Below are 17,316 nucleotides of genomic sequence, written 5' to 3' on the forward strand. Positions count from 1 at the left end.
TATTAGAGTCTTATAACTCAAAATTTGGGTCTCCAACTGATTAGCAGCATTAGCATCACCTGGAAGCTTGGCAGAATTGCAGAATCTCAATCCATCCAGTCTAGACTTACAGAACCACAATTCACATTTTAAGGAAGACTTGGGTGATGCTTAAGCATGTTAATGTTTGAGAAGCACTGAATTAAAGGAATACAAAGGAGGATACCGAGGCTGGAACACACCGTGTGTGAGGAGATAATGAAGATGGGTCAGAAGATGAATGCCTCAAGAAGATTTAAGTGTGAACCCGCTCACTTCTCCAACCCCAAGCTAGTCTGCTTTGTGTTTCCAAACCCCACCTACTACTTTTGTGTCTTTGAATGGAGCTATTTAGCCTCTTCTTCATCCTTAATCACCTCCAAAATCCAAAAAGAAGCAATTGTCATCTCCATTGAACAGATGAGCAAACTATCAAAGTATTTAAGGTACTTATCCTATAAGTGATGCTCTGAAAATTGTAGCAAAGGCTGTGAATATATTATTTCTTGACTATTTATAAAGGAAGCCAGTGTGAATTGGTTAAATTGATGCAACCTTAGAAATAGGTGTCTTTTCAGTCTCTACACACTTTGAGTCTTAAAGTCCAGCTCCTTTAAAAACTTAATACCAGGTAAATATTTATAGAGTTTTAGTATCTAACTGCCCTTTTGTTTATATCTGCTTGTTTTTTTTTTATTATTATACTTTAAGTTCTAGGGTACATGTGCATAATGTGCAGGTTTGTTACATATGTATACTTGTGTCATGTTGGTGTGCTGCACCCTGTTTTTTACCCACAGGAAAAGGTGCATTCCTCAGAGAGTTCTGTGGTTTACATCTTCCCTGGCATCTGGGTTCCTGGCTGGCTTTGTGTTCCTTGAACTCGTGGCCGCATTGTCTCTGGGGTTACCAATATCTTTCCTGACATGGACCCTTCCTACTAATAGCTACTTCCTCTTCTTATCCCCCAGGACTTCCAGCTGCCCAAGTTTGGCATGCCCTGTGATCTTAATCTGATTTCGCTCCTGTCCCATGTAGGAAAATCCCTTGGATTAACATCTACGCTCAAGTCCAACACGACAAGGAGCAGGAAATGATTGGGTCAGTGAGCCAAAGTGAAAACGCCCCGAAAATCACACTCAGTGACTTCACGGAGCCTGAGGAGCTGCTGGACAAAGAACTGGATACGCGGGTCATAGGTACATGCTCCTGCTCCACTAAACTCCTCTGTCCTGTGTCCTCTAAACACTGGCCCGCTTCATCTGTCCTCTATACACTACTGGACTGGAGGGTGGGGACAAACAACTACCTATAGTGACAGAATCATGTTTTAAATTTGTCTGCCACCTCTGGCCACATGAAATTGGTAGATTTTTTTTCCCTTAGAAGTCAATCAGGGTTGGAAGTACTGAAGTCTGAGTGGGGTAGGGATGAAGTCAACTGCCCATTACTGTTGGGATTTTTCTTCTTTTTCTATAAAGCAAAAGTATTCTATGTCCTTACTAATAATTACATGACTGTGGAATCTGGCATCAGATAGCCCTGGGTCCATTTTTCTTGCTCTGCTAATCTACTACGTCTGTGACCTCTCTGTGCCTCAAATTCCTGATCTGTGAAATGGGAGTAGTAGTACTTATGATTCGTTTCTATTTCTGTGTAGTACCTAAAAAAAAAAAAAAAAAAAAAAACAATTCTAAGACTGTTGTGATAATTACATGCTGTTATGTCATTAGCCCAGTGCCTGCCACATAGTAAGTTTCAATACACATTGGCTGTTACTGTTGTTCAATAGAATGTAAGATGGCAGTCAATGTCTTGATTCCACCTGTGTGTTAGTGTAGGAGGTAGCATATGTTAAGCATGGATGACATACGCCAGTGAGCTGATAGGTAAGGATATCCAGGTGCCTTTTAAATAAATTCCTATTAAGCACCTCTTCTAGGTGGCTTGGTATTTAGCAGTGAATAAAACAAAGATCCCTGCCCTTGTGGAACTCACATCCATTTCTCCCCGTGTCTTCTCTTCCCTGCAGGAGGCATTGCCACCATTGCAAACAGCGAAAGCACAAAGGAGATCCCCAACTGCACTAGTGTTTAATGCCAGCAAGCCACGTGGTCAACCACCTTTCCGACTTTTTATTTTTGATGATTACTATTACTATTATTATGGAAAAATAAAAATGTCTTTTTTACCTTTTGTTTACCAAGGGCCCCTTCATAAATAGCAGGCAGATGCCTAGTTTTGGGAGAGAAGGGCATTCTTAGCTGATTGAAATGAGACAAAGGGAATAAATGGCTGTATTTGTGCTAAGAGCAAAGGATGCATCTTCCCACAGCCTCCTCGCTTTACTCTGCCATTGGTAGCTTAAGGACTTTCTTTTTCCTCGTGGTCTCCCTTTTTTCAAAATTTAAGTTGGGTTGGCTTTTTGTGAACCTCTCATCCCCACAGCAGAATCACCAACGCTCTCCCCTTCCCCCAGCACACACATATACAACACAGATCATTTCCCAGTTAGATCCGCAGGAAGTAGGTTGGTGGGGGTGGATGTAGCTGCAGAAAGCGTGCACAACTTTGTGAAAGAGGCCCTGCCTTGTGCATGACCATAATGAGGCTACAGATGGCTTATTGTATATAATTACAATGTAAATAGCTTTTTATTTCCTAAGAAATAATTTAATGTTTAGTAAAAAAGAAAACAGAAAAAAGAAAGATGCGTGTGTTGGCTTACGCACTGGCCCTCAGAGCTGACCAACCCGCCAGGCCTGCTGGATGCATTGGGTTTGGATGCTCTCCTGTTGTCTGTCACACTTAACTCTTGCATCTCCTTGTCCATGCCATAGCTGGTTTCTACTTATGTATATAAAGGGGGGCGGGGGGAGGGGCTTCTCTGGGGCAATTGATAAAGGAAGGACTCCAGTGACATCATAGAACATGGCAGTCGTTTTGTTCCAAGAATGACATGAAAGGTGAAGAAGAGGCCCACTAGAGAGGCTTCATACTGAGACCCAGATGGGGGAAAACAGCTTCCTCTCTAAAAGGAAAAACTTGATATTTATCAGTCTGAGAAAATATTTTTTTCTAAAGAAGGCAGCCAGTCAGTAGATCCTAAAATGATAATCTGTTTTTCAATTGGATTCTATGAAAATGTATAATGCTTGTGGTGAATTCTCAGGCTATTCTGAGCTCAGAAAAGTCCCCTGGGCACTAGGTAAAGCCCAGTGAATGTCTCTTGACATGGGAGGAGTTAAAGAGGTTAGAAGGGAGGAGGCATTTGTGGAATTATGAGTTCATGTAAAACTCTCCAGGCCAAGTAGGGGTCTAGCCTTTAATGATATTAGTCAAAGGCAATTTTAGCAAAGCTGTGCTATTTGCTTGTCAGATGTACACAACTTCCTTAAAGTCAAATGTCTGCCTTCAGTTCCCTTAAGGTAGTTTTTGCCTCTGGGGTGAGTGACTTTCAAAGCCTGTTAGCTTTTCCAGCACCTCAGCCCCTTCACACATTTACACATACCAGTTTTTTTCAATAGGGTCACGTTAAGCCATGCTGTAAGCATTATTTTTATTTTCAGGCTTAGCCTGAGCACACTTATTTTTGAAAATGATATAATGTATATATATGGGAGGAAAGGCCACATTTTGTATCTGTTAATTTTTGTGGGATGTTGTTCCCATTCTTCTTTGTGAGACAGAGAGAATGTGATATAGAGAAATCTGGCTGGCTACAGCATAGATCAGTATTAGGAATATTTCTAAAGATCCTGATTTTTTGTTTCAAGGGTTAAATGGGGCAGACAATTGCAATACTTGTACTAAACACTGGAATACAAATGCATGAGTCATATCTATATATACAGTATATGTACATATACTGTTCTTGGTTTTATTGTTCCACTTGAATATTTCTACTGTAAAAAAAAAAGACAGTGGTTTTGAAATTGTTGAAAATAAATGTATTTTTGTACATCAAAGCTACATACTTGGCTGAATTTTCTCTTTGGGGAGTTTTCTTTATCCACTGTATCTATAAACTATTGCTACAGTGATGCTACATGGAAAACAATGAATGACTTATAACAACAGATACTTGGTTTTTGCTCATGAATCTTTAGGTTGGCTCTGGTTTGGCTGAGCATATCAGGACTGACCAGGCTCTGCTGGTCTGATCTGGAAGGAGGTTTCAGGTAGTTTGAGTCTGCTCCATGAATTATCATCATCCTGGAATCAGCAGCTACACAGGGCCATGTTTTTTCATGGTGGATTGTAGAATTCCAAGTGGGCCAGTAGAACAACCCTCTGTCTCTAAGGCCATGGCTCAAAATGGTCACTTTATTTATCCTCATCTACATTCTGTTGGCTAAAGAAAATCGCACAGCCAAGTTCAACCTCCATGGCTAGAGAAATAGATTCTTTCTACTCTGGTACTAGGTACTATAATTGGAAACAATAATCTGATTTACTCTGCCTATTCATTTTCCACTGCCCCATGGAGCGCTTTCACTAAATGAACTATTTGAACCCATGTCACAGATTTTCATTCACATATATATGGCTGGGACCTCTGAGCAAAGGGCTTTGTAATTGCAAGGACTTTGAGTTTGATATCAGTTCCCAATGAGTGGTAGAGATGACGGAACGCCAAGTCAGGTATGAAGACTTAAGCAAGAGAAATGAAAAGGAGAAAAACAACACGTGTCCATTTTTTTTTCCTTCTTCCAGCTGTTCGATGCATGAAACCAACAGCAAATATCGTTTTTTGGTTCTTTGCTTATTGGTGGCTCTTCTTCACCAGGTAAATAAGGAAATGTAAACTGGGCACCCAGAATAAGGGCTGTAAGTTGGATGTTTCTTCTTATGTCTTTAGTGTTTAAAATATGTGATAATGTTCTATGGATCTAAGAAACCGGAAATCATTTGTTGATAATTTAGTTGCATATTTTGGAAACTGGCTCAATCTTCTGGAATCATATTTTCTTCACTTAAATTGAAGATAAAGAACTAAACAAAGGTGGTTTTCTTTTGATTTGGGAATTTATTTTAAAATGATGTATAATTCTTACTATAACTTTTCTTGAGTTATACTCACCTTTTGAAAAATTTATGTAAGTACCTGCCTCACATATTGAGAATATCACTTAAGTATCTCAAAAAGAAGCAGGGGATGTTCTTGGTCTAAGTGCCTATACTTCTTTTAGGGATTTTTACAGTTTGGAGCTTTCAAATAACGTAAAATGTCTATCATTTCTATCCTAAGCCAAAGATGAATTTTCTAAATGCATTAGTTTTTGCTTCCTAATGGGATCTGAGTTTTTCTTGTCAATTTTATGCCCAGGTTGGTGAAGTTCCTTCCCCAGATTAAGAGAGATGAAATAAAGCAGTAAGAAAGTGTGAGTCAGTTGGGTCATTTGAGTAAGCCATGGCTAAGAATATAGCCTCTGTATTCACCATCAGCATGATTTTGTTAGATTTCTCAGTAGTAGACTGAGGCAGAGGCAGATGGCAGATAGTGTGGTTGGCTTTGCAGCGATTTCCGTGCAGGGTTTCTCACCAGTGTTGAGGACACTCTTTGCATCAGAATTGTCTTTAAGTGAATTCTAAACCTAATAACTAGGCCCATAGAAGCACTCCAGAACTGGACTCTTCCAGTATTCTCATGTGCATGAAAATTTGAGAATAACTGCCTTATCTGCCACTAAAATAGTTCAGGAATAGGTATTGGGTAAAAGTCACCTCCTTTGACTCCTGTTATCATAATACAAGGTACCTTAATCTACAGAAGTGAGAACAGCTTCCAAATTTGCTCATTTCTTCCTGGGCAACAGCTGCAACTTTGAGAGCCACTCAATGAGTTATCTGGGACAAAAATACACTGTGAGTTAAGGTGGTGACAGATTGTGCCTTGGAAAGAATACTCTGCTGGAAATGAGTAGATCTCTAACTTTCAGCAAGTATTTCTGGACCCAAGTACCTTATTTGTAAAAGGAAAACACTTCATGGCCTGCCTTCCTGGCTTGTTTTGATTTCCAGAGGCGTGAAAAGCACATTGCCAATTCCAGAAGTATGGCAGTGTTAGGAGAACTCCCTTCTGCAGAGCAATAAACAGAGAGGAAAGTGATCCAAAAGTCACAAAGCAAGGTAATGCAGAAATGAAGATGGTGTCCAATGTTTATTATAATAAGGCAGGATCCTTACTACCACACATCTCCCTCAAAATGCAAAACAGATTGAACTGCACGTCACTGGACAACAGCGGAGAGCCTGATGGTAATGCCAGTCATATGGCTCCCATATTTGTAATGTCCAGAACAGTTTAGAATCTCATATCCCAAGTACACTCATCCTTCAGTGGCTCACAGCCCTCCTCATGCCACTGCCCTCCGAACCTGCCTGTTGAGCAGCTCATGACCTGACACCCTTGCTTCTCCCACTGGACTGAAATGAAACTGCTCAGCAGACAGCTGCTCACCCCAGTTCCACCTGCTGGGCTGCTCATCTTTTAAAGTGATGAGCCTTATTCAGAGGGAAGAAGGCCAGAGAACAACATAAGCAATAAGGATACCTCATCTGGATTATACCACATCCTGCCAAAATTCTCTTGTCTGCTCCAACAGTACTGCCAAAGAGGACCGGACATAACCCAACCATGAATTCCCAAAGCACTATGCAACGTGATGTTCCTCAAGCTTTAATCACCATGTTCTTCACAGTAGCAGAGTGTCCTTCAACAGGCTCTGTGCATTTCTGACCATGTATCATGATGAGACATAGGTTCATTCAGAGATGAACCAATGGAACATTGTATACAAAAAATGGGGGAGAACCTCAGTTAAGAGTTCAATTTACTGGAGACTAAAACTTGGATCCATCACTTTTCAATTATCAAACACTCAGAGGGGTAAAATGACATCATCAAGGTACAATTTCCTTATCTATAAATTACAAATAATGACATCTACTTTCCAAGGTTGGAATCTAGATTAAATGAGAATTTGGTTAAAGACACAAACAATAAATGGATTCTGAGAAGTGCTAGTTTTATTGTGCTAGATCTTTGCCCACATAACACTATCTCTGGCCTCAAGTTGTAAAAATTATCCAAGTGGTCTCACTTAGGGCTGTACCTGCAGGGAAAAAAAAATTCAGATTTACCTAAAGAGACATGCTTTCTCCATCAGTTCCCCTTCAGGAGGATGATAATTTTGGTTAAAATTTACTACTTACACATTGATCCCAAAAGTCATTGTGTCTTTTATTGCTTTTTAAAAAATATGACCGATCTAATGTTGCTTGGACCATATGGAAGGGGCAAGAGGTGGACTCTTCTAATCAGGGTTGCCAAGAATGCCTCGTAAAGTCAATGACTGGAAGCTCAGTTTCTAAAACATGTTCACTGCAACCATGTGTGGGTACCCCGGACGTAGCCATGCTAATGGGACAAAAACACTTTGGCTTTGCTTGTTTATGTTTTTCAGCTCAGTTATTAATAACATAATTTGCATCTCCTTCACTGCCCCTTCCCATACAGTGCTTTTATTTCATGAGGACATGTGCAGTCCCAGGTCCTGGGGTCACCAACTTGGGCTCCTTTGTCCACACACATTGAAAAAATATCTGATAAACAATGACTTGTAAAAATATACCTCTTAGATAACCAGAGATGCTAAAGGCATGGTTTCCCAGTGCCTTCCTTGAGCTGTGGCTCAAGGAGCGCTGTTCCAGAGTACATGCGAGATCCAGATTCTTTACAAAATGCCAGGGAAAGCAGGAAAATAGATCATGACAGGCACACATGCCATCTGTCATTACAGCTTAGTCTCTGGGGAACAATGCTGTTTGCCGCTATTAAAAATAAACTAGATAATGTGGAGCCCTCAGTGATTTGCTCCTGAGGAAATGTGTGGTCTGCTCCCCAAAGAATAGAGACTTCTTCGGCGGAAATGTCTGTGCCCAGTGTCCTACATGCAGATGGCTGCTGGGCTCCAGGGATACTCTTACCACCAAAATAGTCCCATTTCTCCTCCCTCGGGCCTCTCCCAGAAGACTCTTCCTACTGTGCAAGGTTTTTCATTGCTTACTCCCATTTACAAAGGGTTATTGCTGTCAGTATCCCAGGAACTGGCTGCAATTAGCAGTCTGTCCAACCACAGTGCATGGGGAGAGAAGGAGGACGCTGTGGTAGCAAACAGAGAGCAAATAGGATCGTTTTTCTTGTCACCATTCTGTCTTTCTTGGTTTCGAGGTAGACTCACCTGGGAAGCACATAATTGTCTCCATAAACAACACACCTGGTCCTTGGAGTGCCAGAATGGTTTTCTTGCACTGTCCTTCCAAAATCTTATAGTTCAATTAGAGAATTGCTGGGTTTCTTTCATTGGCAACTGGAACTTGTCAAGGGAGTGGGTATCAAAGGAAGAAGAAGGGAGAGATGGGTCTAGAGAAATAAAGTTAATCTTTGTCAGTTATGAAGCTCTACTTGACACATTTGCATTTCAACTTGTCAATTTCAGAGTCTCCTCTGTGAAGGGAAATGCAGATGCTCCCCAGATTTCTAATCTATTTATAATAGTAACAAGGCAACTCTAGGCAGCGTGTGCTCATCATGAGCTAATCATCCTCTGCTATGCCTTGTGCCTCCTAATTAGTGGCATGTTGGTTGCCTACTGATCAAATTGGAGCCTCATCCAGGCAATAGGCATGGGGAAGGCACGTATGGGAAGAAGGAACACTGAACCCAGTGGAGCTCAGATCTTGGCAGGCTTTTTAATAACAGGTGGGCTTCACACCTTGTCTTGAAATCCATCCTTTCTAAAGAGGCAGCACCATGTCCATGGATGCTAACAGGAATATGGCAAGTCTCCAAACACATGTCTCCTTTGTGTTTAGGAGCTCTCCATAAGGAGATGCTGTCCTTCCAAAACTTCTTGGCTCAATGATATAGACCAGCAGGAGGCATCAAGTAGAAGAAAAATAAATATTTAAATGTGCGTCTGTAGCTGATAATGGGGCAAGGCTGCTTTCATTGATTTATCCATTTTTTCTTTAATAGAATATTTATTGAACACCTACTTTCTACCAGGCTCTGTTCTGGATACGGGGGATACATCAGTAGCCATGACACATTTAAAATAGGGTGGCCATATAATTTATCATATACGCGTTGGAATACATTTGAGGATGGATGAGACATGATCAATAATTACTCTGGGAAAAGTAGCATTAAACAGGGCTGTCTCAAGCAAACTGGGAAATGTGGTCAGTCTGACTTAAAATCCAGAGGAACCATTTATCCAGTCAGAGATGTGTCCATGTTCCATTTACCCTTGAATTGGCATTTTTCCCCCTTTCAAATCCTGACCTATGAGTGAAAATTCGACTCTTTAAGCCCCAAAACTATATTTATGGAGATCCCCCATCAGCTTTGGTGTCTTCTGAGGACCTCTCATGGGGGTGGTAAACCCCAACATACCCAGAGGTCAGTGAGCACAAATCGAGATGGTTTTTGAAAAAGTCTTTAAAATATTGTATCAAATAGGGTTCTTAGTTGCAGAAAATAGACACTGATCCTGGCTAGTTCAAACAAAAGGAATTTATTACAAGGCTATCAGGAACTCACAGAATCAGGTTTGAAACACTTAACTTGGAAAGAGGCGGAAGCCAAGATAGCTTTGGAAGGATGAAAATCAGGAAGATTGGGAATATTTTTCTAGCAGACAGCATCTTATCAGACCTCTCCTCTGGGATGAGTGAACTGCAGTCATTTCTTCTACCTTTATGTTACTGAAGATTAAAAATTCCAGGTAGGTTCCCCAACCGATAAAGTTTAGCTCCCATGCTCACTGCGTGGGCAATGAGTGTTACAGGCTGCATTGTGTTCCTCCAAAATTCATGTGTCAGAACCTTTAACTCCCAGGACCTCAGAATGGGATTGTATTTGGAGAAAAGGTCTTTAATGAAGTGATTACGCTAAAATGAGGTCATATGGGTGGGACCTAATCCAATGACTGGTGTCTTTATAAGAAGAAGAAACTAGGACACAGACAGGAAGGTCATAAAAAGATACAGGGAGAAGATGGCCATCTTGTAAGCCAAGGAGAGAATTTAAAACTTATAACTTCCAGAATTGTGATGAAATAAATTTCTGTTATTTCAGCCAGCAGTCCCCAACCTTTCTGGCACCAAGGGTGGTTTTTTTGGAAGACAGTTTTTCCACAGACAGGGGTGGGGGAGATGGTCTCGGGATTGAAACTGTTCCACCCCAGATCATGAGGCATTAGTTAGATTCTCATAATAAGTGCGCAACCTAAATCCTTTGCAAGCGCAGTTCACAGTAGGATTCATACTCCTATGAGACTCTAATGCCATCACTGACCTGATAGGAGGTAGAGCTCAGGTGGCAACGATCATCTGGCCGCATTAGAGTCTCATAGGGGTGTGAACCCTCTTGTGAACTGTGTATGCTAGGGATCTAGGTTCCTAATAGGCCAGGGACTGGTATAGGTCCACTGCCCTGGGGATGGGGGATCGCTGGTCTACAGCACTGTTATGACAGCCCTAGCACACTAAACAGTGAAGAAAACGATTAGGGAAGAAATCCCTAACTATGGCTCTGGCTTTTGAAGTAGGAGTAGAAGCATTTGGACTTACTTTTCCTCTTATACAACATATACTATAGGAAAAGTTATCTTCCCTATTCCCACCTAAGGAAATAAGTGCATGGTTATGAAGGCAGAATGGATGCTGGACAGAGAATGAATGTCCACTACAATAACTCCTCAAGTGATTTTTAAAATCACTATTCTTTGAGTATTTGTTGAGCATAAACTAAGAAACCAAGTGGCTGGTACTATGTTAAATGTTGGAATTTCAGATATGAATACAACACTTCATTCCCGGTCCGGTGGAACTTCTTACTATTTAAGGAACATTCCTGTAAGTTGTTTTCAGTCTTCTGTCACACACTGTTTTGGGAGACAAAGTGCTTTAATAATTTAGGGAAAGGTAACAAAGAGAGGAAAGGAATAATTCTTTTATTCCCCAGAGGAAAAGTTGTGGTGAAAGTTAAGGAAGAATTCTCAAAGGAAATTTCATCTACACTAGCTATTTTTAAATGTTGGAATTTTCTCACACTCTCTATTCCATTTAGAATAGTCCTTTCCTCTTCTCTCAGGCAAAATAATGGAATGCTGAAAATTGGAGAAAGGACAGAACTGGAGGTTGAATGGGGATGGGGGAATAGTCAGAAATGAGCTAGAAAGCTGCTAGTCTGCAATGACAAAGTATTTATTTTCTATGTCAAGTTTTTTAAAATAAGCCCATATTCATTTCATAGTTCTTTTTTAAAAAAGAAAGTCACACCAGATGTTCATAATGGTTCTCCAGGTCTTGTGGATTTCAGGGTATTGCCTTAGAGTCCTTTTAATAAACTTTTTAAGAAATATAATGAGATTGTTCTGCAATACTGATTATTAAGCATAGCTAAAATAAGAACATTCATAGGTCAAAGACAGACAATAATTTCAAGAGAGACTTATAGTAGTATAATATCTGCTAGAGGACGGTTTATTGGTCTTCATAACTGGAAAAAGAAACTGTAATTTGTTCGGTCTTTCACAATAAGTATTAAAGATACAGGAAATCATTACTCAAGATTCTTGGCAAAGAAAATGGCTCTAATGTTGCTCTCTGCTTCTCCTTTATCTTTTTCTTTCACACAAGCAGAGAAATCTTTTTGGTTAGTAATTTTGCTGGCAATGTACCATCCATAAGTAATTGCCATTGTTAATAAATGTTGGAACAAAACAACACCAATTAAGGTTTTAAGTAGTTATCAAACAAGGCAAGAGATTCTGCATAAACTGCGAGGTGAAGAACTTAGCTTGGGGAAAGCATCCCTGGTGCTGAGAAAATATTTTAAACAGAAGGGAAATTTTCCAAGAAAATGTCTTCCTTGGACTTTAGTACCTACGTGATGCTCTGGTACAAGGTGATGGCTAGGGATTCAGGTTTGGAAGTCTGGAAGCCTCAGACTTGGAGGACATAGAATGGAAGGTGAGCAGGCTCAAACTAGCCCCGTCCACTTTGGAAAATGATCTACCCTTAAATTTTTTCCATTTCCAATATGTGCTTTTCATGAGTGTTTATTGACATGCAGTGCAACCTTTCTTCCTTCAGATGAATTGTCTCCAACTCTGAGCTCTCAGAATTAATGTCATCGCTCCCCATCTCACACGCATCGGGGGCTTTTCATCTCCCTTTGGCGACAGGAGCATGATGTGTAATAAGAATTTCTCCTTCGAAGGGCTAGAGACCTGCATTCAATTCCAGTTTCTGCATTTATTAGCTGTATGGTCTTAGGTAAGTCTCTGACCTCCCTAAGCCTCAATTTTCTCTTTTGTCCTTGTGAAGAAAATAAAATAATAAATATAAAGCTGGTCAGGCATGGTGGTTCATGCCTGTAATCCCAGCACTTTGGGATGCCAAGGTGGGAGGATCTTTTGAGGCCAGGAGTTCAAGACCACCTGGGGAACATAGCAAGACCCTATCTCTACAAAAAATTTAAAAATTAGCCAGGCATGGTGGTGAGCACCTGTAGTCCCAGCTACTCATGAGGCGAAGGTAGGAAGGGTCACATGAGCCCAAAAGATGAAGGATTCAGTCAGATGTCACCACACCACTGCACTCCAGCCTGAGTAGCAGAGAGACTCTGTCTCCAAAATACATTAAAAAATATAAATAAAAGTATAAAGCATTTGAAGTGTAACAGATTCCACATCAGTAAGCATTTCCTCCACCCCCCCCCACCCTCCTTCTGCACTTTTCTAGGCAAGTCTTTGCTTGGGCCGAAGCAAAGCAAGGTTCAGACCCCGAGGCGTCCTGTTTGCCCCACAAGAGGGCTCTACTCCAACCCATCCAATAACGCAGTGGTGCCTGTTCTCCCTCCTATAGGAAACAATGAAACAAATTTTGAAAAGATAGTCCCTAAACCAACCCCACCGCCCCACTAATATTTACACCTGTTCTTTTGTCGAGCCTCAGAGAAAAGCCACAATACCAATAATTTTGTAGAAGCAAAATTAGAGCCGGGACAGTGTAGGAGACAAGTGGCTGGCCCATGACGTGGCTGGTGGGCTGCTGGAGGATGAATGCCAAATTGCTAAATGCAGCCATCCCTGCCAACTGAACATCTCCTTTTCTTTATAACAAATATGACACCATGCAAGGTCCTCCCTCTCTAAGAGCCTATCATTAGCTTTGTTATTATGGTGATTATCAACAATGTGGCAATTTGCTTGCATCTTTTAGGATCTTTCAATTATTCCATGCCTTTTTTCTCCTCTCCTTTTTTTAAGTTTCCCTGATACCCTCAAATTCCTCCCTCTTTCTACCCCAAGTGCCACCGTTTCTTTTCTTTCCTCCTCCCAAATTGTTTTCTACATAAAAGGATGGCAGTGACAGGAATTGAAACTAGCAGAATCTAGAATTTCTCTGATTGAGGGGAAAGAAATATTTGTATATTATTCAGTGTTCTCCACGTTAATCATCCGAAGTTTCATTTTTGACTGAAGTCTTTTCTTTATCTTAAAGTCACTGACATAGACATATATCATGAAGTTAAAAAGATTGAATTACATCCTGTCAGCTACCTGCTAAAATGCATGCAACCTCAAAGCTTCAGCTCGTCTCTGGATGTACCAAGGTGGTATTTTACCTTTGGGGTTTTTTTTTCTTCTCTTTTCTCAGTGAACACACACTAACAGGGTTTGTCTCTTCATTGTGATGTGGGAATGATCGAAAATATTCTCTGTATTGTTTGATAAAAGACCTTTGCCAAAAAAGAGAACAGTTGTCATGTGAGCACATTTCCTAGGGGTGTTGAGATGTGCTTGAGTCAGGTTTAATGGGATGTTTTTGAGCAGCGATGTTGCCTGATGAGCCCAGGGCAGGAGCTTCTGTGTGAGGTCACGGGCCCCAGTGGACTGTGGAAGCTCCCAAGTTTCAGTGCAGATTAGATTCACAGCCTGTGGCCTTGTTCCCTGACGGCTGAGGTACCTGGGCTGGGGACATCCTGGGGGTTCATCCACCCACCCTATTGTTACTACCTGAGAGTGAACAGCAAGTAAAAGCCTCCATTAGTTTCCTACGGTGCTGTGACAAATTACCACAAACTGGGTAACTTACGACAACAGAAATTTATTTTCTCACAATTCTAGAGGCCAGAAGTCCAAAATTAAGGAGTTGACAAGGTTGTTTCCTTCCAGAGTCTCTGAGGGATAATGTGTTTCATTTCTCTCTCCCGGATTCTGGTGGCTGCTCGAGCTTCTCTGCATTCTTTAGCTAGTGAATACATTACTCCAGTCTCCACCTCCATCTTCACCTCACCTTCTCAGTGAATTTTCCCTTCTTTCTTATAAACATACATGTCAGTGGATTTAGGGTCCATCCCATTAATCCAAGATGATCTCATCTCAAGTTCATTAGTTATATATGCAAAGATCCTTTTTTTTTGTCTCAAATAAGAAGACTGTCACACTCATGTTCTGTATGGTCATATCTTGTGTAGGGTCACCGTTTAACCCACTACACAGGCCTGTCCCAGAAAAAAAGTTTTAAAGAAAGATACAGGCAAAAGGATAACAGTTGAGATAAGCAGCATATCTGTGTGGATTCTGCAATAGCTCTCCCAATACTTAGCTGTTAACACACAATGCTAGGCTCCACGCTCCATCTGTTTTCCTTCGCTCCTCCTTTCCGATGGAAACTTACCAGGCCAGGATCCAGTCCTGTGGGTTAGAGTGAATCTGGGCTGTCTGTTATGGGACTGTTTTTGTGGTCTGTGTTTTGTAAACTACTATTGTTAGGTACCTTCAGTTATGTAAGTCCTTTAATCACACAAGCCTAGGGATTTATTATTAAGAAATTTCCCACTGATGGCCCTGCCCACACTTCTACCTGAAGGAGAAAAGAGAGTGATCTGATTTCCAGTTTCTAGGACCCAGGTGGGGCTCCCTTTACTAGTTATAGGATCCACCCTGCTGCCATGGTGTGGCCATCTCTCAAGAAAGAAGGGAGTTTTCTTTCATATGCACTCTTGCAGTCTTCCGTGTTTTCATGAAATAGACTGAGCCATTAGATCCCATGATTTTTAGTGGAGCTTACAGGAGAGGAGAGACTGGTGAAGAGACCTTGTAAATATCCAGGCTGGGTCACACGCCTCACTCAGGTTTCTCAAAACATTCTGCATTAGGGTTAGTGGTCCAGGTCTTAGGAACAGGAACGCGGCAATTTATTTTCCTTTGTCTTTCCCCTTGGGACTCTTGCGAACCTCATGAATAGGTGTGTTTGAGACAAGAGTGGAGCAGTTTTGAGTTTCTTGGCCTCTTCTAGACCATCTTCATTCTCTAAAACCCTACTGTTGCTTCATAGTAAATGCATATTGAATTTAAATGGCTTTATTTACGTTCATCTAATGGAAGAAAGCAATTTCATGCAACTCTCCACTGCTCAGGACCAGTTATTCTGGAGTTAACAAAACCAGAAATGATATTCAAATTTAAAAGCTAGAGAAGGGCGTGTGTTGGGTAGATGGAGAGAAAACTATGTGGGAGACAAGAGAGAGAAGAGACAGGCTGAAGTGGCTGACAGCCCTCTCCCCAGTATGCCATACAGTTTACCATTGCTTATCCTACTCTAGTCCTTCTCCGGAGTGGGCCACAGGCTCTGCCCAGATGTACCCTAGGCCATTCTGGTCTCTGGACTACCTGAGCCTGGAAAGCTCTCATCTTTCCATCCAGATAAATCTCAACCACCATAGAATACACCCAGCACAGATGTGGTTCCCCAGCGTGCCTTTTTTGTTGAGTTCGGTTCAATTCCTATCACACTTATTTACTTCTTCCAGTAGTTGTTTGCTATCCTACCTGTATGCTTGCTATCACCATTTAATCTTTGTCATCTTTTATCATGTGAGATACACAGCAATATAGCATAAAGGACACAGATCTTGAAGCTGGATGACTTAGGTTCTAGTTGCAACTCTTCTCATATAATCTGGCTTACTTAGGCCAGTAGTGCAGTCAACCTGGGCACATTGCCTTTTTTTTTGTAAAATATCAGTCAGTACTGAAAAGAATTGACATCTACCCTGCCCACCTTATCAGGTCATTATATGTATCAAATGAGATATTCTATTCTGTAGTGAATACAAGCTCCAGCTGCCACAATAGTGAGTTAAATATGAAGGCAATTCCGTGGTTTCTCTCTTTACTCATAGTTACATTCGTTTAATGACAGTGGTGCACCCAACACCAGCATCTGTGAGTGTTGGGTGCTGATGGTTCACAGCTCCTGCCCCAGAAGAACCCCCATCTCTCCTGGAAGTAACACCCAACTCCTTGACAGGGCAAGTCTGCAGCATAATTCATGCTCCAGAGCTCCTCGCCAGACAAGTCAAAACTGAATGTAACCTGGGACTACATCCTTGTTCCACTGTTTTGCCCCTTCATCCTTCTTCCCTCTTTCCCTTACACCACTCTCTTAATAAGTGGTGGCCTCTGGCCAGGCACAGTGGCTTACACCTGTGATCCCAGCACTTTGGGAGGCCGAGGCAGGTGGATCGCCTGGGGTCAGGAGTTCGAGACCAGCCTGGCCAACATGGCAAAAACCTGTCTCTACTAAAAATACAAAAATTAGCTGGGTGTGGTGGTGGGTGCCTGTGATCCCAGCTACTCTGGAGGCTGAGGCAGGAGAATCATCACTGGAACCTGGGAAGTGGAGGTTGCAGTAAGCAGAGATGGCGCCATTGCACCCCAGTCTGGGCGACCGTAGTGAAACTCCATCTCAAAATAAAATAAAATAAAATAAAATAAGTGCCCTACATGCCCCCAAATCACTGTGTCAGGGTCTGCTTCTAGGAAGCTTGAACTAAGACACCATCCTGCGGTGGTCAGACCACAAAACAAGGATCCCTTCTTCATCCCTGTGATTCAGAGTGTCTTTACAGACTGAAGATATATAGGACAATGTAAGACAGCTTCCCCTTCCTCACTGTAATAATCTGAAGAAGCAATAAATGCAGCTCCCCCAACCACCCACAAACACGAACAGCTGAGTTTCACAGTACCCATCTCCAGCAACGAGCCAGAGCAGAGGACTCTGCAAGCCTAGGGATAGGCAGGGGTTCTTGCAGTTCATGAGATACACAGACATGGATACCCCTGCCAAGGCCAGAACACCACGGCATGCCACAGCAATGGGCAGCTCTCTCCCCTCCAGGAATTTTCTTCCATGGCTGCTGAGCTCCCA

General features: G+C 41.7%; 1 protein-coding gene across 1 annotated transcript in view; it reads left to right on the forward strand.

Annotated features, from left to right (window-relative positions):
- Nucleotides 1-3,990, forward strand: part of SORCS3 (sortilin related VPS10 domain containing receptor 3) — a 612,976-nt gene extending 608,986 nt beyond the window's left edge. The window contains exons 26-27 of the mRNA XM_050804899.1: nt 1,057-1,217; nt 2,051-3,990. Of these exons, the coding sequence (XP_050660856.1) occupies nt 1,057-1,217; nt 2,051-2,115 (226 nt within the window). The 3' untranslated portion in view covers nt 2,116-3,990. The remainder of the gene's footprint in view (nt 1-1,056; nt 1,218-2,050) is intronic.
- Nucleotides 3,991-17,316: the final 13,326 nt, after the last annotated feature.

Source organism: Macaca thibetana, chromosome 9, assembly GCF_024542745.1.
Source record: "Macaca thibetana thibetana isolate TM-01 chromosome 9, ASM2454274v1, whole genome shotgun sequence".
Lineage (NCBI taxonomy): Eukaryota > Metazoa > Chordata > Mammalia > Primates > Cercopithecidae > Macaca > Macaca thibetana.